Genomic DNA, 20,967 nt, shown 5'->3' on the forward strand with positions numbered 1-20,967 from the left:
ATCATTGTATTCCTTCCCTGAGAACTAAACGGAGAAACAGCTCTCTTCTGCCACAGTATTCTTTTTAATAGACTTTACTTTTAGAGTGGTTTTTAGGTTCACAGCAAAATTGAGCAGGAAGTATAGAGTATTCGTAAATAGCCCCTTTACCCACACATGCATATCATCTGCCAGAATGGGACATTTGTTACAACCAGGGATCCCACACTGGTATCCCAAGTCCTTAGTTTACATTAGGGTTCACTCTTGGTGGTATGCATTTTATGAGTTTGGACGAATGTATAATGATGTGTGTTCACCCTTAGAGTATCATACAGAATAGTTTCAATTTCCTAAAAATTCCCTGTGCTCCACTTACCCATGTCCCCAACCCTCGACAATCACTGGTCTTTTTACTGTCTCTGTAGTTTGCTTTTATCAAAACATCACATAGATGAACTCATACAATATGGAGCCTTTCCACACTGGCTTCCTTTCACTTGGTAATGTGTTTAAAAGCCTTCCATGTCTTTTCATGGCTTGAAAGCTGCTTCTTTCAAGTGCTGTAAAGATACTGTCTGTGACCCAGGAAGCAGGTCCTTACCAGTTACTACTTCTGCCAGTGCCTTGATCTTGGACTTCATCCTCCAGAACTGAGAGAAATGAATTCCTGTTTGTAAGCCACCCCGTCAGTGGTTGGTCGTTGCAGCAGCCCAAGCTGGCTAAGACAACAACAACTTTTTATGATGTGATTGACATGCAATAAACTGTACATACTTGGTTTTATTGGGTGTAATTCACATACTATTCAATTCATTTAAGTGTATGATTCAGTAATTTTTAGTGTATTCACGAAGTTTGTGTGTGTATTAGTCTCTCAGTTGTGTCTCTGCGACCCCATGGACTGTAGCCCACCAGACTCCTTTGTCTATAGGATTCTCGAGGCAAGAATACCAGAGTGGGCTGCCATTTCCTTCTCCAGGGGATCTTCCCATCCCAGGGATTGAATGTGGGTCTTTTGCACTGCAGGTAGATTCTTTACCGTCTGAGCCACCAAAGTGAAAGAAAGTGAAAGTGAAGTTGCTCAGTCGTGTCTGACCCCATGGGCTTTGTGACCCCGTGGACGGTAGCCTACCAGGCTTCTCAGTCCATGGGATTTTCCAGGCAAGAGTACTGGAGTGGGTTGCCATTCCCTTCTCCAGGGGATCTTCCCGACCCAGGGATTGAACCCGGGTCTCCTGCATTGTAAGCAGACGCTTTACCCTCTGAGCCACCAGGGAAGCCCCTATTCATGAAGTTTGCACATATTTGAAATGTACCATGTGGCACATTTTGATATGTGTACCTACCCCTAAAATCATCATAATTTAGATACTTGTCACAGAAATTTCAAGCCCATTTGTTATTTATTTCCCTCCTGGCAACTGTTGATCTCCTTTCTATCCTGTAAAGTCATTTCCATTTTTAAGAATTCTATATATAGGGACTTCCTGGAGGTCCAGTGGTTAAAATGCTGTGCTTCCACTGCAGAGGTCATGGGTTCAATTCCCTGGTCTGGAAACTGAGAATCCCCCGTGCTAAAAAATAAAAGGGGAGGCGGGAAGAATTTTATATGAACAAAATCATATAGTGTGCACTGTTGTTTTGTTTTTGATCTGACTTCTTCATTCAGCAGAATTACTTTAAGATTCATCTGTGCTGTAGCTTGACTTCTATAGTTCATTTTTTTTGCTGAGAAGTATTCAATTGTATGGGCTTCTATGATGGCTCAGTGGTAAAGAATCCAATGCAGGAGATGTGGGTTTGATCCCTGGTTTGGAAAGATCCCCTGGAGGAAGAAATGGCAACCCACTCCAGTATTCTTGCTTGGAGAATCCTATGGACAGAGGAGCCTGGTGGGCTACAGTCCATGGGAATCTCAAAAGAGTCAGACACAACTTAGTGACTAAATAACAACAATTCAATTGCATGATTATTCCACAATGGAAATTGGGTTGTTTGCAATTTAGAGCTGTTAAAGAAGCTGCCATCAACATCCATGGACAAATCTTTGTATGACTTATGCTTTCACTCCTTGTGGGTAAATACCTAGGAATGGCGTGGCTGGGTCCTATGGCAATCATTTGTTTTAGCTTTTTTAAAAAACTGCCAAACTGTTTTTCCACAGTGGTTGTATCATTTTGCACCTTCTTCCGTGCTGTATGGAAGTTCCAGGCTCCCCCTCCTCGCAACACCTCGTATGGTCAGTTCCTTTAGTCTCAGCCCTTGTAATACACGGTGTGTCTCACAGTTTAAACTCCACTGGGAACTTCCCTGATGCTCCAGTGGCTAAGACTTCATGCTCCCAATGCAGGGTGCCTGGGTTCAGCCTCGGTCAGGGAACTGGATCCCACAGGCTGCATCTGAGGACCCTGGTGCAGCCAAATAAATAAAAATAAATATTACAAAAAATGCTACTGGTCCTAACCACCTAGGAGCTCCACCCAACATCACTTTTTTAAGTCTTTGCTCATGCTATTCTTGCAACCTGGACGCTTCTCTGTCTATCCCTCACCTTAGTTAAACAGTCTTCCTTTTAACATTCAGCCCCAGGACTCCTGTTTCCCCCAGGTTGCACCAAAGTCTATCTCTACATATATATATACCCATAGAATTCTGTGGATGATTTTTTTTTCAAAGCATATTTGCATTATGGTGAGATCCTCTGTGTGATGGTTTTCCCCCCTCAAGGATGGGGCCCCAGTACAGGCCTGGGTACCTCATTAATTTTCTGTAACGAATGAAAAGGCAGAGACAGGATTGGTCATCCTGAGAGTGATGCTCTTTCCCTACAACTTGAAAAACATCACCTCATTTGCTCTTATTCGAAGAGCGTTGCCATTACAATAATTGCTATTTGTAATTTATTGATCAGAAACAATCGTGTTGCTAAGAGAATACTTTTAAATAAAACGAACAATTGCCCGCATTCTTAAAAACAACCTTCGGACAGAGAAGGCAAAAGATAAATGAAATCAAAGAAGCTCATGAACTTCAAGGAAATTAAATTTTGTCTGAATGACGGTCATCTTGTCTGTCTTCACTCTTAGAATTTTAATGTTTCCTCTCTGAGGATTCTAAGTATTTTTGAGTGAACTAGAGTTAGTCATTATGCCTGTAATATTTTATGGATATTGATTAGCGACGAAGGGACAGGATTGAGAAATATATTCAAGCATCTTTGGAGAAATTCTTAGTAGTCAATAGTATCTGCAAGTTTTTCAACTCCCCAGAAAATAGTCTAATGCAGGTATCGGGCTCACAGGAGGAAGGCAGAAACATAGAAGAGTTAGCAGGTTTCCAAGACAGTAGTTTCTGGTAAGAAGGGGATGGTAAAGGGGTTAAGTTTCAAAGTCTGATTAGAAATCGCAGCTACGGAATTTGGAGTGATTGTCACTGAGGCTTTAAAGCCTGTGGATTTGGCCTGCTGTGCACGGGCAGTGGTTCTTGATTTTTAACCCAGAGCAAAGTGGCAGCCAAGCAAAAAAAAGAAAACATATGCAGCTATACTGAGTGCACTGGAGCAATGCTCAGAATTCAACAGCAAGATGAGTTAAAAGAAAGCACCAGAATATGGGAAACTCTAAAGCAATCTGGCTGAGTAACCCAAAGTATTTTGAAATACTCTTTCATGGGTTTTGTTCCAAAGTAAAGTAATTCCAGCCACCATGAGCTAAATAAAGCTCTAGTAGGATCAATACAGTCATGGTAAGATGAGGAGGTTTATAATTAAAGCCCATGAGAAAGTGCAAGACTACAGTGAAAAGCCATGCTCAAATTCTCATGTGCACAGCAACCACCCAGGAGCCTTGTGAAAATGAGGGTTCTAATCCCCCAGGTACAGGTGGGAGCCTGTACAACAGCCCTCAGGGGGTGTGGATACTCTCTGTCCTCAGGCTGCACTTGGAGTTGCATATGCAGAAACTTAAGTAAGCTGGTTGCTCTTCTCTTTTGAAACAGATTTTGAAACTTGTGATGTGAAGCTCTCTGGCGTAGTAACTGAATCTGTTCTTAACAGTCCTATGTGTCTTGGGAGGGTATGGAAATCGATTCTGATTTTTACGTTGTGCTTTAAGGGAGAAAGAGAAATGGATTTTTTACATTAAGGGCATTGTGGGGAAAAAAAAATCAATTGAAAAAAATTCCAGACTGAATTGTGTTTGTTTTAGGGTTGAAAGTAGTCCCACCATTTATTGTATGATGCTCTCGATTACTGGATAACATTAAATTGTATCCAGTATCTTGCCTACATACATCAGAAATAAAAGTGGAACTCAAAAAATTTTAAGCCAAAAGTTCCATAAGAACAGTCACTTTTCTGGTTAAAACTTGAAAATAAAGACTGTCTGATTTGAATGTTAGGTTATCTTAGTCCAGGACCATCCCTGAAGTATTACTGTGGTAGTTTTAAGGCACATATTTTGAGGCCAAACTCCCTGGATTTCAATCCAATAAGTCTTTACCACTTACTAACTATATGCGATGATTTATACCTTACCCTCTGTAAAATGGGTCTGCATTCTACAGTTGTTTTTGGATTGAGTTAGTATCTGTAAAGCTCTTAGACCAGTGCTAGGCTATCTAAATGTTTGTTAACTATATGACCAAAGTAAGATGTGTTAGTGTCACTTCTTGGTTGCCCAGTGACCCTCTGGAATCCAGAAGGCCTGTTTCTCTTTTCAAACAATGAAAACATCATCCTACAAGACTTCCCCAACGAGCAACTGTATCAGAGAGAAAGGTGATTTCAGCCAAACAACAGGAAACCTCGAAATAAATTCACAGAATCCAGGAGTTTGTTATTTTGCTTGTTTGGTTAGACTTAACTTCCATCCTTTGGTTTTGCAGCTGGTGATGTATATTGGCCAGGTAACCAAAGAGATCTTGAAGTGGCCCCGCCCCTTCTCCCCTCCTGTCGTGAAACTCGAGAAGAGAGTGATGGCTGAATATGGGATGCCGTCCACCCACGCCATGGCAGCCACGGCCATCTCCTTCACCCTCCTTATCTCTACCATGGACAGGTACCAGGTGAGACAGTGACTCTTCTTCACCATTTAACACCAGAGGGAGCAAGGAGGGGTTTTGCTTCAGGACTTCAGGGCAAAGAGGGGTTTTGCTTCAGGGGTCTTGCTTTTTTTTTTTTTTTTTTGAAGGACAATGAAACTTATGAAGTAAAGATGGGGGAACACTTATTGAACAGTGATGATTTCTTTATAAATGAAGTGACCATATGATTTAGTGTCCAAAGCAGGATATGCCCAAGAGTGAAAGTGGACACCATTGATAATAAGAGTAAAACAAGCATCACCAGGCTGTGTGGTCTACCCCTTCTGGAAGCATTTTCACCCTGAGCTACTTGACCAGATGGCTCTTAAGTCGCTGCCTGCATCCTCTGTTTGCAAGAGATGCAAGGGGCTGATGATCCTGGTAGATAACTCTCCACAGTGGAGATGATTTCACCAAATCCTCAAGCTCGATATCCCAGGGCCCAGGGTGAAATAGAATCTGGGCTCAAATTAGCTCCCAAAGATGCATCTGCCCTTTCTCAGGGCTCAACTATTAGAAATAATCAGTCCACATTTTCTAGAAAGCTTGTCTAAATGACAGGAGATTAATAAGTGTTGAAAATAGAATTTCACTTATTATCTGCTTCAATGCCAATTGTAGCAAGACCTTTTCAAAGTTATATACTATTGGGAATTTCATGGTGGTCCAGTGGTTAAAACCTTGGTGCCTAGGTGCAATCCCTGATCGGGGAACTAAGATCCCAGAAGCCACCCAGCACGGCTGGAAAACACATAAAAGTTATATTACTACTTTAATGGAGATTTATTTTTCCTATCTGAGAACTTTTGCTCTATTTTGGTGCTTCATTTCAGAAATTGTATCTTTTACCTGTTGGAAAATTTAGATTTTGCTAACACTAGCAGTCTCCTGTGTAAATGGCAGCATTGCTTCTCCTGCCCTCTTTACACCAAAAACCCAGAGGCATTCCACGTTTCAGGTTGTAGATAACACGGGAGGCTTGTTTTGGGTTTGAGAGAGAACAAGATTAGTGTCAGGTCCTGACCCCACCTGGTTTTCTATTTGGTCACCTGGGATTAGACCTCAGTCTCCTAAATGGGAAAGGGACAAGTATAGGATTATATCTGACTGTGTGTTCAGTCATGTCTGACTCTTGTGACCCCATGGACTGTGGCCCACCAGGCTTCTCTGTCCATGGGCTTCTGCAGGCAAGAATACTGGAGTGGGTTGCCATTTCCTACTCCAGGGGATCTTCCTGACCCAGGGATTGAAGCTGTGTCTCTTGCGTCTCTTACATTGGCAGGCGAATTCTTTACCACTGTTCCACCTGGGAAGCCCCCATACCACTCTTGATCTTAGCCAACTTAAACGTCATGCTAGAATTAAAAAAAAAAAAAATAAGTCTTAGCTCCCCAATGCTGTTGGAGTTTATTGGATGCAGACTTCTGAGCTATGTTGTACTGCCCCCTGCCATCTGTCCCAGAAGAACATAGTGCTCCCGTCACTGGCCCCAACACTGGGAGCTGTCAGCATCCAGAGAAGCCTGTGAACTTGCTTCTCTCAGGAAAAAAGCAACAAGTGGGGCTGACTGCAGGAAAGCAACAACAGTCATTTATATGCTTATTTCAAGGCCACCTGGATCTTCTTAAAAACTTCTTTACAGCTCATATGATGAAACAGTCTTCTTAAGGCCTGAGTTGTTATGGACTTCTTTTCCTATTTGATTTTTAATGATAAATATATTTAGCTAGTTTGGTTGTTTACTTGTGAATAGCCCTAAAAATGGGTTTATTTCTTTAAATATGTATTTAGGCTAATACCCAACCTCTAAATTGTGACTGCATTAGCTCATTCCGTTTTTAACACTTTTTCAATTAAAATCAGAGACCCAGTTAATGATAAATCTTCAGAAAAGCGGTACAACCCTATATCACTGTACTCAGATGTTACATTGGAAAGCACATGTTGGCTTGGACTCAGAAGATGTGGTTCCTCGTTCAGACTGTGTCACTGCTGACTGTGTTACCGAGGTCAAGTCACTGCACCTCTCTGAGCCCTGGCTTCTGTTGGGAGGATCAAATGGGATCGATGGGCAACCATCTTTGTGCAAAAGTTCAGGACTAATGCAACTTATTATCAAGGTTAAGGGTTTCCTCATTTGTAGACTGGGGCTAACGATCGACTGTACTTCATAAGGTATGTGAAGAGTGACATAAGAGTGAAGAGTGTAAAGTACTTCACGTAATATAGACAGTTCTGTATCATCTTTATTCTTAGCACCATGGAAGACCACAGACATTAGTACTTGAAGCAACTGAATTATATCTCTATATCTAGTTCATAAGCATATCTGTGTGTGCCTTATATGACTTATCATTAGCCAGATTCCTCCAACTGTTTTCATTATTCATCCACAAATGTCAAGATTCAGTGAAGTCTAGACTTTTGCCTTGACATATGTACAGATATGCCAGTCTTAGCTTGGCATTGCTGTTCCCAGACTTCCCTATGAAGCCAGTTGTTGCCAAGCTTTATCTTCATAGCACATCTTGGGAAGGTACCTGGATGGACTTTGTAAAATTATAGTACCGTCCATATACCTTGCCTCTTGGAAATACTGTATATTTCACAAGTTTTAAGTATAGGTAGAAATAGCGATGGCACCCCACTCCAGTACTCTTGCCTGGAGAATCCCATGGACGGAGGAGCCTGTAGGCTGCAGTCCATGGGGTCGCTAAGAGTTGGACACGACTGAGAGACCTCACTTTCATTTTTCCTTTCATGTATTGGAGAAGGAAATGGCAACCCACTCCAGTGTTCTTGCCTGGAGAATCCCAGGGACGGGGGAGCCTGGTGGACTGCCGTCTATGGGGTCGCACAGAGTCGGACACGACTGAAGCAACGCAGCAGCAGCAGAAATAAAAAATTATTTACTCCACTGAAACTTTCGGCACAATAGCTATGGTCAAGTTCCAGTGTGTCTTATTTGCAGGTCCGTATGTTGTGAGGCTTCCTTCCAGAATTACATTCCTAGGCATTTTCTCCTTCTCTTTCCTTAGTTTTCCCATTTTTTTGAGTGATTTTAGATCATCAAACTGCTGGCCTAAGAAATATGAGATTGAGACTAGGAGTTAATGGATCAGAAACCCCTTCCCTTCTACAACATCAAGCTGTGTGTATCTGAACCTGAACTGATGCCTTTTTCTCTTCCTCCCCTGCAGTATCCCTTTGTTTTGGGACTGATGGTGGCTGTGGTGTTCTCCACGTTGGTGGGTCTCAGCCGACTTTACACTGGGATGCACACGGTCCTGGTAAGGCTTTGTGGGCGAGTCTTGGGGTGATATCTGAATAGGAGTGTGGCCAGTGTGTTCTTCACACTATTTGTTTATAAAGCTATTTGCATTTCATGTGAAGGCTATAATTTTATTTCCCATCAGGCAAATGAATTAGGAAATGATTATCTTAAGGCACATGTATAATAATAGTAATGAATCATTAAGATACTATCAAGTAGGCTGGTCTGGGTTAGACTGGCTAAACAGCAATGACGATCCAGGTAATTTGTTTACATGCTGATTTACTGATGATGAAGCAGGCAGTGCAGAAACATATCCAGGGTCAGGGATGTTGAGTGATGGATGAAGTTCTTCACTTAGGTCCTCACAGAAATGGTTCTGAAATTCAGGGGTCTTCGCTGCCCTTGCAGGGTAGGAGTCCCACCAGGTCAAAAGAGCCCAGCATCATGGGCTTGCTTCCTTCCATAGGGGTTTGCATTTAAACCGCTGTCTACTTTTTTTTTTTTTTAAACCATATTAGGAATTGTTTTCAGAGCTGCCACAGTTAGCGCAGTTGAAATGACTCACTTCTCTTTCCTAGTGTGCCAGCCATCTGCCTAGGAGTTCCAGAGCATAACGCGGGCCATGGCTTACCATGGGCACTATTTATCATGGTAATTGGTGATAGATTTCTTTAAAAAGGACTAGGCCCTTGCTAATTGTGTTACTCTCCACATGAAGCTCAACAACTGGGTTAGCATAAGGCCTCAGAGGGAAAGGCCAGCCTTCACTGGCCTTCTTGTTTCTCCTCTTGTGCCTGACCTTGGCCATCCAGAGGTGGGGGGTGGAAGGACAGAAGCCACAGAGGGGAACAGATTTAGGGAGAGGGTTTGTCAAAATGGGCAGAAGCAGAGAATGGGAAGGAAAATAAACCCAGAGTCCAGGAGTTTATGGCTGCATGGGATTCAGAGAGCGGTACCATCATGCTTTCTTCTTTAAAAAAAAAAAAAGTTTGATTAATTTTTGCCTGTGCTCGGTCTTTGTTGCTGCACATGGGATTTCTCTAGTGGCAACGAGCAGGCAGGGGGCTACTGTCTTGTTGCGGAGCACAGACTCTAGGGCACAAGTGTTCAATAGTTGTGGCACACAGGCTTAGTTGCTCCGCGGCAGGTGGGATCTTCCTGGACCAGGGATTGAACCCGTGTCTCCTGCATTGGCGGGTGGATTCACAACCACTGGACCACCAGGGAAGCCCCATGCTTTCCTCTCAAAACAAAACAAATTCTAACTCCAAGGAAAGTGGGGACCTGAGTGGAATTGGGGCCGAACCCAGGGTGAGGCCAGGAAGGCAGGAAATCGAAGAGGTGCCAAACAACTCTGGAATCAAGAGAAACGATGTTCAGGCAATGCATTTAAAAAAAAAAATCAAAATCAATGCTGAAATTTTCCATGATGAACAAAACATACCAGTTTGAGATAAACTCCTGCCTGTGTATGACCTTGCTGACTTTGCACCATGCTGGTCCTGGAGTGCAGCCTAGGATGCAAGGGGTGTGAAAATATGACACAACAGTTAGGGGTCAGGCTTATTATCTACCTACCAAGACAGGCCCCTGCTGTTCCCGTCCCTCCGCACAGTGTGTCGCGTGGCTTCTAAGACTTCAGGGGAAAAGGGGAGGAGTGCATTCTCAATTTGCTACACCACCGCACCTCATCATAAAGGGGTTCTCTCCAAATGCGTCCACAGGCTTGAATATGGAACAAAGCAGAACTCTCTTGGGTGTTTGAGTATTTCTTTTATCCAGGGCAACTTTCTAATTTCCATAGGTTTTATTAAAAAGCGATCTTAGGAACTCAGGTTAAAATTAAACCCAAAGTAAACATGAGACTGTGGGGCTGCAGACATGAATAGAGGGTACAGAAAACCCTGGATTCAGTAAGAATCCAGCTACATGTCTATCTTTAGGTCTGAAAGTAGGTTAGGGGATGGAGAAGCACAAATCTGCGGGGAAGATTGTTAAGGCCTCTCTTTGAGATGCAAGGAATGGGTCCCCCCACCCATTTCAGAAAATCTGTCCCAGGAGAAACTAGAACAAAGGGTATGTGTGTGTGTGTGTGTGTGTGTGTGCTCAGTCGCTCAGTCACGTCTAACACTTTGCGTAGTCACGTCTAACACTTTGCGTAGTCACAACTATTCCTCCCACCCCCATCCTGCACCACCATTGGCGTCCAGGGACATCCTTCACTTGAATAGTTTTGTCTCCTAAAGTTCAGAGACCCTGGGCTTCTCTGGCAGTCCAGTGGTTAAGACTCCATGCTTCCAATGCAGGGGACGTGGGATCCATCTCTGTCTGGAAAACTAAGATCCCATGTGCTACACAATGGGCCAAAAAATAAGAGATTTGAGACCCTGACTCAGGCCCAGATCCAAGTCAGGCTCCAGGGCTAGAGGCATGATCCAGGCATGAACACACACACTCAGTTGTGTCTAACTCTTTTGCCACCACATAGACTTTAGCCCACCAGGCTCCTCTGTCCATGAGATCCTCCAGGCAAGAATACTAGAGTGGGTTGCCATTCCCTTCTCCAGGGGATCTTCCTGACCCAGCCATGGAACCCAAGTCTACTACTACCTTACAGGTGGATTCTTTACCACTGAGCCACCTAGGAAGCCCATGGCCCAGGGTAGGATGATACATAATTTCTCTTAGCAAAAGCAGGTGTTTTTAATAGAAAGATGGAGTTGAATTATGGGTTTGCTGTCTTCTCTATTTAGCAGCAACTTAGTAAGCTTCTTGGCTCCGATGGTAAAGGGTCTGCCTGCGATGCGGGAGACCCAGGTTCAATCCTTGAATTGAGAAGATCCCCTGGGGAAGGAAATGGCAACCCACTCTAGTATTCTTGCCTGGAAAATCCCATGGACAGAGGAGTCTGGCAGACGATAGTCCATGGGGTTGCAAAGAGTCCAACATGACTTAATGACTAACACTAGTAAGCTTCTGCAGGCTACAGGCTTGGAGCTAGATCTGGAAAATAGTGGGGTAAATAAAACCTATGCCACCCTCCAACTGTCTAAGTCTGTTGATGGAGTCAAACATATGAGCTTCTGATTACTGGCTCTGCTGCTGCTGCTGCTGCTAAGTCACTTCAGTCGTGTCCAACTCTGTGCCACCCCAGAGACGGCAGCCCACCAGGATCCTCTGGTGGATCCCTCCATGGGATTTTCCAGGCAAGAACACTGGAGTGGGGTTCCATTGCCTTCTCCATTACTGGCTCTAATGAGTGTTATAATTAGCTCGGAACAGCTAAATCAGGCCAGGCCACCTAGGTGGCATGTCTCCCCCCTGGACCCCTCACGTTCTCCAGGAACAGCCACAAACTAGTGTTTCTCAACCTTGGCTACACATTCAAATCCCATGGAAAACTTTTCAAAAATATTTGGACACCCAGGTTTACAGCAGCAGCATTATTTACAGTAGCCAAAAGGTAAAAGCCACCCACGTGTCCACTGATGGATGAATGGATAAATAATCTGTGGTTCCTATGTACAATGGAATATTATTCAGCCTTGAAAAGGAAGGAAATTCAGACACATGCTACAGCATGGAAGAAACTTGAAGACATCATGCTAAGTGAAACAAACCAGTCACCAAAGAGAAATACATTATGATTGTGCATATATGATGTCCTTAGAGTCGAATTCAGAAAGCAGAAAGTAAAGTCATGTCCAACTCTTTGCAAATCCATGAACTATAGCCTGCCAGGCTCCTCTGTCCATGGAACTTTCCAGGTAAGAATACTGAAGTGGGTTGCCATGCCCTTCCTGACCCAGGGATCGAACCTGGCTGTCTTATATCTCCTGCATTGGCAGGCAGGTTCTTTATCACTAGTGCCACCTGGGATTCCCACAGAACATAAAGGTAGAAGGTGGTCGCCAGAGCGTGAGGGATGAGAGGAAGAACAGGGAGTTATTGTTAATGGGGTACAGAGCTTTAGTTTAGGGTGATGAAAAAGTTCTGCAGGTGGATAGCAGTGATGGTTGGGTGTAAATGTTAATACCATTGAACTGTATGCTTTGAAATGGTTAAGACGACAAATTTTATGTTGTGTGTGTATGTGTGTTTAACCATAGTGAAAGATACAGTCCTATGCATTGGTGTTTTTTCAGAGCTCCTTGGTTGGTCTTAATGTGCAGCCAGGGTTGAGAGCCATTGACGAGACTGTCCTTTAGAACTGGGCACGGGCACAAGCCTGAACAAAAGAGGAAGGTGGGGACAGTGCTGCATAGGCACCGACTGTGTCCCCCGCCTGAATGGCTCTAATCACACCCGGCTTGGAGGTTCACAGCACACAGGTCATCCAGGAGGCTGCCAGCCTCCTATAAATGGCTCTCCTCCACTCTGTAGTGACTTAAGTGGGCAGGAAGTCCAAAAACAAGGTGATAATATGTATTCATACAGCTGAATCACTTTGCTGTAGAGCAGAAACTAACACAGCATTGTAAAGCAACTCTACTCCAATAAAAATTAATTTCAGAAAATTTGGTGACATTACATGGGAAACTTTCTGTCCTTCCCCTTGTAATAGTGTTTTATAGATAGTAGCTTCTGAGTAGACTGGGAACAGTGTATTTTGAGTGATGGCAAAGAATCCATAAAACTATTTTTTGGTGACCAAAGACTGATTTTTTCCTGCTAAAACTACTATTTAAGCTTTGTTTCTTGATGCTTTGTCAAGTGTCTATATGTCCTCTTTTGGTGTCATATCTTTTCGCCTTTTCATACTGTTCATGGGATTCTCAAGGTAAGACTACTGAAGTGGTTTGCCATTCCCTTCTCCAGTAGACCACATTTTGTCAGAACCCTCCACCATGACGCATCCGTCTTGGGTGGACCTACATGGCATGGCTCATAGTTTCATTGAGTTAGACTCACTGGAAAAGACCCTGATGCTGGGAAAGATTGAAGGCAGAAGGAGAAGGGGATCACAGAGGATGAGATTGTTGGATAGCATCACTGACTCAATGGACATGAGTTTGAGCAAGCTCCAGGAGTTGGTGATGGACAGGGAAGCCTGGCGTGCTGCAGTCCATGGGATCGTAAAGAGTCGGACACGACTGAGCGACTGAACTGAACTACATGTCAAGTGCAATAATTGAAACTGTTGATGATAAAAATAATTTAACATACCTAAAAAAAAAAAAGGTTCTCCATACATCAAGGGGAGGAATAGTTCATGGAGCGCAGTCATTTGCTTCTCTTGCCCATTAAGACATCCTTCCCGTCAGAGATGAGTGGTCTGCTGTTACGTCAAGGCTTCTGGACGGGCTCAGCTGACTCCTGGGCAAGCCCAAGTAAAGCATGGGGAGGCACTGAACCCACACGTGTTGCCATCTAGCCAGACCAGCCATGGCATCGCTTCCTTCTGCCAGGACGCCTGAGTAAGAAACTAGAGCACCACCCTCGCTCCTCACACCCATCAGTCAGGTAGTCACCAAGTCAAATTAGTTCTGACTCTTAAAGATGTCATAGAGCTGTTACACCACTGCCTGGATACTATTTCCAAATGTGATGATGTCCTTCCATGCATGGAGACATTTCTAAAGCTCCAGTTCCAAAAGGGGGCTTTGGGCAACTGACCTTTGAGAGAAGGCAGCACTATCTATGGGCTTCCCTCATGGCTCAGATGGTAGAGAATCCCTCTTCAATGCAGGAGACCCAGATTCAATCCTTGGATTGGAAAGGTCCCCGGAGAAGGGAATGGCAACCCACTCCAGCATTCTTGCCTGGAGAATCCCCTAGACAGAGGATATATGCAAAGAGTTGGACACAACTAAGCAACTAACACTTACTTACTAGAACTATTTATGGCAAAACATGGAAATAAAACACAGGGGCCCTGGTGACATTCTTGTCCCACACCTGGGGACCTCTAAGCTGGCTGTTCTTTTTCGCCCAAGCTGATTTTTATTAAAATCTTACATTTCCCATAGTAAGACGTATCCTCAGCAATGGTTTACAGAAATAATTTTTTAGTGTATAATTTCATGTTCTCTTGGTTTAGAAAGTAAATCAGTTACAGCCAGCTGAAGGGGCAGGGGAGAGGGTAGAATATTTTGGAAAGATGGAGTAGCCCATGGAATCCAACACAGATGGGACTGAACAACCAAGCCTCATATGTGTCTTCCTCTCCCTGTAGAGTGCCTCTGTGCACAGCACTCAGCTCCCAACAGCTTCTCTCTCAGATCCAGGCCTTCACTTGAAGAGATGAAACTGATTGAACTGGGCATTACCCTGGGACATGGGAACCTGGCCAGGGGAACAGGGTCACAGAGCAGAAAGAGGGCCCCAAAAGCCACCCCTGTGGGCTGCAAAGACAGTGCCCAAAGAGCAAGAACTGGAAAAACAACCAGTAAGTTGACCGTAATTGAGAACGCCCAAACTCAAGTGGTCACCATGTGCATGAGGCAGGATGCCTTGAATACAAATAGAAACCAACTCAAACTTGTATAAGCTTGAAAGGAAATGGTTTTAATAACCACAGCGTATAACACAGGAAAGTCAGAGGCGCAGGTGGCCACTAGGAGAGTGGGGCCCAGGGTCTAGATCTTTACTGGATCTTTACTTTACCTCCCTTTTTCCCAAAGTCATCTCTGCATCTTTCTACATGGTGGATCCATCCCTTTGGGTTGCCTTCCCTCTAAGTCTAGATTCAGGGCTTAAACTCTTTCTGTTTTACTCCTGAAAGGATTGCAGTGGGAAGACTTTCAGAAAAAGTGTCTAATTGGCCTAGCCTGGATTATTAGCCTTTTGCTGCACCAAACACTGTCCAAGGGGATGCAAGGGGGTGTGATTGGACGAGTGGGTCAGGAGTCCGCCTGTGTGAGCAAGGACTGTGACTGATAGTGATGCGTAGAGTTAGCATGTCGGAGGAACCTTTCTCTGGAGTCTGTTGCCAGAAGATGAAAACAGGCAAAGCACCAGTGGTGTACTTTGTACATTGACATCACTGCATTTTCCTATTGTTTCAGACTCAAAAACTGGGATGTTGTATTTGTGGGGAAAGGACGAGAGAAATTCAGGAAGGCTGATTGTACTGTTTGTAATGCCTGAAATTAATCGACTTACACAGAATGGATTTTAGGTCTTTTAACTGATAACACAATCCACCCCAATACATTAACAGTAAAATTCGAGTTTTGTTGTAGTTAGGTTAGTGAATAATTATTCCATTATTTTGAGCTTGGATTAGCTGAAAGTCTGCTCTATTTTATTGTCTCTAAACTGCTTGATCTGTGAATAATTATATAGATATTAGGTTTTGTTTTCTTACTCATTTATTTTTCCCCTAAATATTGCTTTAGTTTTGGTTGGAGTTGGAGGATGTTGAAACAGTTTCTCAAATATTAAATTATCTGCAGACCATACAAAACTATGTTCTGGCTTTAGACTAGAGCATTTTGGGTGTGTTTTTTCAAGGTCTTTGAAATTAAAAAAAAAAAAAAAAAGACTTCAAACTGCCTTACTTAATATAGAGAAAAAAGCTAATTGTAATATAAATTATACCCTACAAAGCTCTATTTTGTTGGATGAGTTAGTTACTGAGATAAAAAGGGAGTTTGGTTACGTTTCTATGCATCAGTTACTACGTTATTATGTGCATTGTTTTCTCTTTACCTTGGAGAGAAATATTTGTATGCTTTCATTAAAATAGAGGATTATTTCTGGTTTCAGAAGTAATAAGTATGGTAAAACCCTCATCTCCTGTTTTTAAAGTTGTATATATGTGTATGTTTAAGACAAAATAGTTATTATTCAATCCACCCCAGGAAGAGTTTAGACAGCCATTTGTTAGAATAATGCGAAAGGAAATGAAAGTATTTTATGTTTCTGTATTAAATGAACCAAAATTAGGACTTTGCACAATTTCCAGCAAGAACTGCTCTTGATACATATTCCTAACAAGAAACATAGGGAAATTAATTTTTTACCTGCTTTCTCAGTGCTATCTAAAAGGCCACTGTTGGGTCAGCTTTTCCCAGGTGTTCCATAGGTGTGAGGGTCATAGATGACTGAAGAGGCCCTAAATCTAGGAGGGAGAACTGGACTGAGCCTTGAGTGAAGCCCACAGCAGATATACAGAGACAGAAGCTGGTCCAAGCACCAGAATCGCATGGAGTTCCTCAGGGCAGTGAGCCAAACCCTGAAGGTCAGGCGCAGGCACAGACTGGTCCTGGGCCAGTTTGCCTCAGACCGGAAGCCACTCTATTCTTCCTGCTGCAATGAAAACTGGTTGACCTCTACCTTCTGTGAGCTGGAGCCTCAGAAGCTGCTTCAATAGATTGTGTTGTCAGACATGCTGAAGAGAAAGTGAAAGTCAGTCACTCAGTCCGACTCTTTGCGACCCCATGGCCTATATAGTCCTGGAATTCTCCAGGCTGGAATACTGGAGTGGGTTATCTTTCCCTTCTCCAGGGGATCTTCCCAGCACAGGGATCGAACCCAGGTCTCCTGTATTGCAGGCGGATTCTTTACCAGCTGAGCCACAAAGGAAGCCCAGACGTGCTGGAGTATGACAATTGCCCATTAGCCCGACAAGGGGTAGGAGGTCAGGGAACTCTCTGAGGCTAAGGCGAGGCAGCCAAGCCAAATGGACTGGGCCTGCAGCTACAGAGGTGGTCCCCTGAGGCTAGGTGGACAGGAGAGGTGGTGATGAGGAAGCCAGTAGTTTATCTCAGTAAGAAAGACCCCAGAGTGTCTACATATCCCAGACTGCTGAAGAGGGAGCTCGGATCAGTGCTTAAGGCCTCTTTTGTGTTGAGAATGCATTCATTTTTCTCCAACACATGAAAACCAAGCACATTCAGAGACAGAGCATGGATTCCAGACGTGGCACTACTGTGGCTTGTATTTATCTTCCACCCAAGTCCAGGATACCAGTAAAATAAGCTGGAGACTGGCTTCATAGAATCAGTGTATTACAGTCTCCTTGAAAGTGAAGGTTTTCTGTAATCTTCTAATTGTATGCGCCCCCCCCCCAACTTTTTTTTTTTTTTTTTTAAGAAAATTAAATTTATTTCTCACACCAGAGCCAGAGTGGTCCAGACTGGTGGGTCACCTGAGGATCTGGCTTCTTCCCATCTTGTAATCAGATGCCTCTCAATGGAAAAAGCACTGTCTTCAATATTTGTTTGTGAAGTCAACTTTTGTAAAATGTGTCAGACCTTCCCATTTTTTTACATGATTTTTAAAAAAAGATTCTCTGACCCTCTGGGGAAATATGTACACAAATTTCTGCCATTATGTTCACTATTGCTATGACATTCCTGGAACTATTGGCACTTTATTTTCATTGCATCTCTCTCAGTTATTACTATTTTGTCCTGCAACAAAAGAAAAGGGAGATGAAATGGTTTCCTGTGATTCCTCAACTACCCATTGAAGCTAGAGAACAAAGCTTTATTTAGGAACCAAATCCAATCATAGGGGAAAAAAAATCAACATAGTTTCCTAAACTGTTCAAGTCCTTCAGAAAGCAGATGCACCCCTTGGAAAAGAAGAATCCGGGACTTCCATGACAGTCTAGCAGTTAAGATTCCGTGCTTCCAATGCATGGGGCACAGGTTCAATCTCTGGTTAGGGAACTAAGATCCTACATGCTGAAGACAAAAAATAATGAATTTGAAAAAGAAAAAAGAATCCTACACATTTAATATCAGTAGTTAAAATCCACGAAGGCAGAAGCAAATCTAATGTGCTAGGGGCAAAGTAACTTTGTCTGCCTCACCTCCGAAGGCTCCTATAGTCTTCATGTTGTCTCAAAAAGCATTTGGAAAAATTAGAAAATATAAGTGAATATTTATATAAACAAAATAGAAAAAGACCTTTCTTATCATATATTAAATGGAATAATTCATGAAAGATTAGACAAGCTGATTACATACATTTTTTAGAAGCTTCTATATGTAACAAAATGAAAGTCATTGGTAAAAACATAAATGTATTAAGTGATAGACAAAGAATTAATATAATATAAGGAATCAGTGAGTAAAAGCCCAACATAAAAACAGGCAATTCCCAAAAGGAAAATGTCCCCAAAATTGAAAGAATAAATTCCACCTGTATTTATAGAGATATTTTTAAAAGTCATAAAAGAAACACAGATATTAATAAAAGTGAGATGTCAGTTAAAAATTTTTGCCTGTGAGATTGGTAAAAAAAATTAAAAGATGGCAATTCATGTTGACAAGGGGTTGAGTAATGAGATGTTCTCATGAGGGACCATTTCATGCGATAGGTATCAAAAGCAGTAAAATATATGATGCATACCTTTTGACTTAGGAATTCTTTGAGAATTTTTTTTCTATTATTTATTGCCATTTAGTTGCTTCACAATGTTCTGTTAGCTTCTAGTGCTTAACAAAATTGAGAATTTACCCTAAAGGACAATTGAACAAATATATATATTTGAATAAGGTTAAAATAGGGAAACAGGGAAAACAATTGAATGTGTAACAATAAGGAACTGCCAGGTTAAATTAACTATAAATCAAGATATGGAACAATTTAACGCTATGTAATTAAATATTTATTGATATATAGCAATTTTATTCATAATCTCTGAAAACGAAACAATGCAAATGCCCTTCAACTAGTAACTTGATTAACAGACCTTGGTACAATACAATGTACAATACAATGGATTGTACTCCACAATCGTGATAGGGATAGTGAAAGTCACTCAGTCGTGTCCAACTCTTTGCAACCCCATGGACTAAACAGTCCATGGAATTCTCCAGGCTAGACTACTGGAGTGGGTAGCCTTTCCCTTCTCTAGGGGATCTTTTAGACTCTCGTCTCCCGCATTGCAGGTGGATTCTTTACCAGCTGAGCCACAAGGGAAGCCCAAGAATACTGGAGTGGGTAGCCTATCCCTTCTCCAGCAGATCTTCCCGACTCAGGGATCGAACTGGGGTCTCCTGCATTGCAGGCAGATTCTTTACCAACTGAGCTATCAGGGAAGCCCCATACTCCACAATAATGAATAGCTAACTGCTGTTTTATGCAATATATTGCATGGTCCTCTTTTTTTTTTTTTTATAGGTTTATTGAGGTATTATTGCTCATATTGAACATATGTAAATTTAAGGTGTATAATGTAATTAGATATAGATATATATTGCAAAATGGAAATCCCATGGACAGAGGAGCATGGCAGGCTACAGTCCATGGGGTCGCAAGAGTCGGACACAACTTAGCAACTAAACCACCAACCACAAAAGAAGTTAGTTAACATCCCTGTCCCCTCACATAATTACCTGTTTTTGTTTTTTGGTAGTGATAAGATTTACCATCTACTCTTTTACAACTTCCAAGCATATAGTACAGTATAATACCATTTGTTAATTATAAACACCAGGCTTTTCATTAGATCCCCAGACCTTGTTCCTCTTATAGTTGGAAGTTTGTACTCTTTGACTAACATCTCTGCGTTTCTTCACCGTCCAGCTTTCAGATCAGATCAGATCAGATCAGTCGCTCAGTCGTGTCCGACTCTTTGCAACCCCATGAATCGCAGCACGCCAGGCCTCCCTGTCCATCACCAACTCCCAGAGTTCACACAGACTCATGTCCATCAAGTCAGTGATGCCATCCAGCCATCTCATCCTCTGTCTTCCCCTTCTCCTGCTGCCCCCAATCCCTCCCAGCATCAGAGTCTTTTCCAATGAGTCAACACTTCGCATGAGGTGGCCAAAGTACTGGAGTTTCAGCTTTAGCATCATTCCTTCCAAAGAAATCCCAGGGCTGATCTCCTTCAGAATGGACTGCTTGGATCTCCTTGCAGTCCAAGGGACTCTCAAGAGTCTTCTCCAACACCACAGTTCAAAAGCATCAATTCTTCTGCGCTCAGCCTTCTTCACAGTCCAACTCTCACATCCACACATGACCACAGGAAAAACCATAGCCTTGACTAGACGGACCTTTGTTGGCAAAGTAGTGTCTCTGCTTTTGAATATGCTATCTAGGTTGGTCATAACTTTTCTTCCAAGGAGTAAGCGTCTTTTAACTTCATGGCTGCAATCACCATTTGTAGTGATTTTGGAGCCCAGAAAAAAAGTCTGACACTGTTTCCACTGTTTCCCCATCTATTTCCCATGAAGTGGTGGGACCGGATGCCATGATCTTCGTTTTCTGAATGTTGAGCTTTAAGCCAGCTTTTTCACTCTCCACTTTCACCTTCATCAAGAGGCTTTTGAGTTCCTCTTCACTTCTGCCATAAGGGTGGTGTCATCTGCATATCTGAGGTTATTGATATTTCTCCCGGCAATCTTGATTCCAGCTTGTGTTTCTTCCAGTCCAGCGTTTCTCATGATGTACTCTGCATATAAGTTAAATAAACATGGTGACAATATACAGCCTTGACGTACTCCTTTTCCTATTTGTAACCAGTCTGTTGTTCCGTGTCCAGTTCTAACTGTTGCTTCCTGACCTGCACACAAATTTCTCAAGAGGCAGATCAGGTGGTCTGGTATTCCCATCTCTTTCAGAATTTTCCACAGTTTATTGTGATCCACACAGTCAAAGGCTTTGGCATAGTCAATAAAGCAGAAATAGATGTTTTTCTGGAACTCTCTTGCTTTTTCCATGAT

At 42.7% G+C, this 20,967-nt stretch overlaps 1 protein-coding gene across 5 annotated transcripts in view; it reads left to right on the forward strand.

The window, feature by feature from the left end:
* SGPP2 (sphingosine-1-phosphate phosphatase 2) overlaps positions 1-20,967 on the forward strand; it is a 144,308-nt gene that overhangs the window by 97,542 nt on the left and 25,799 nt on the right. For all 5 annotated transcript variants that reach the window (XM_025278342.3, XM_006079640.4, XM_044937884.2 and 2 more), the window contains 2 exons: positions 4,867-5,046; positions 8,265-8,354. In XM_025278342.3, coding sequence (XP_025134127.2) covers positions 4,867-5,046; positions 8,265-8,354 — 270 coding nt within the window. The remainder of the gene's footprint in view (positions 1-4,866; positions 5,047-8,264; positions 8,355-20,967) is intronic.

The sequence above is a fragment of the Bubalus bubalis genome, chromosome 2 (assembly GCF_019923935.1).
Source record: "Bubalus bubalis isolate 160015118507 breed Murrah chromosome 2, NDDB_SH_1, whole genome shotgun sequence".
NCBI lineage: Eukaryota > Metazoa > Chordata > Mammalia > Artiodactyla > Bovidae > Bubalus > Bubalus bubalis.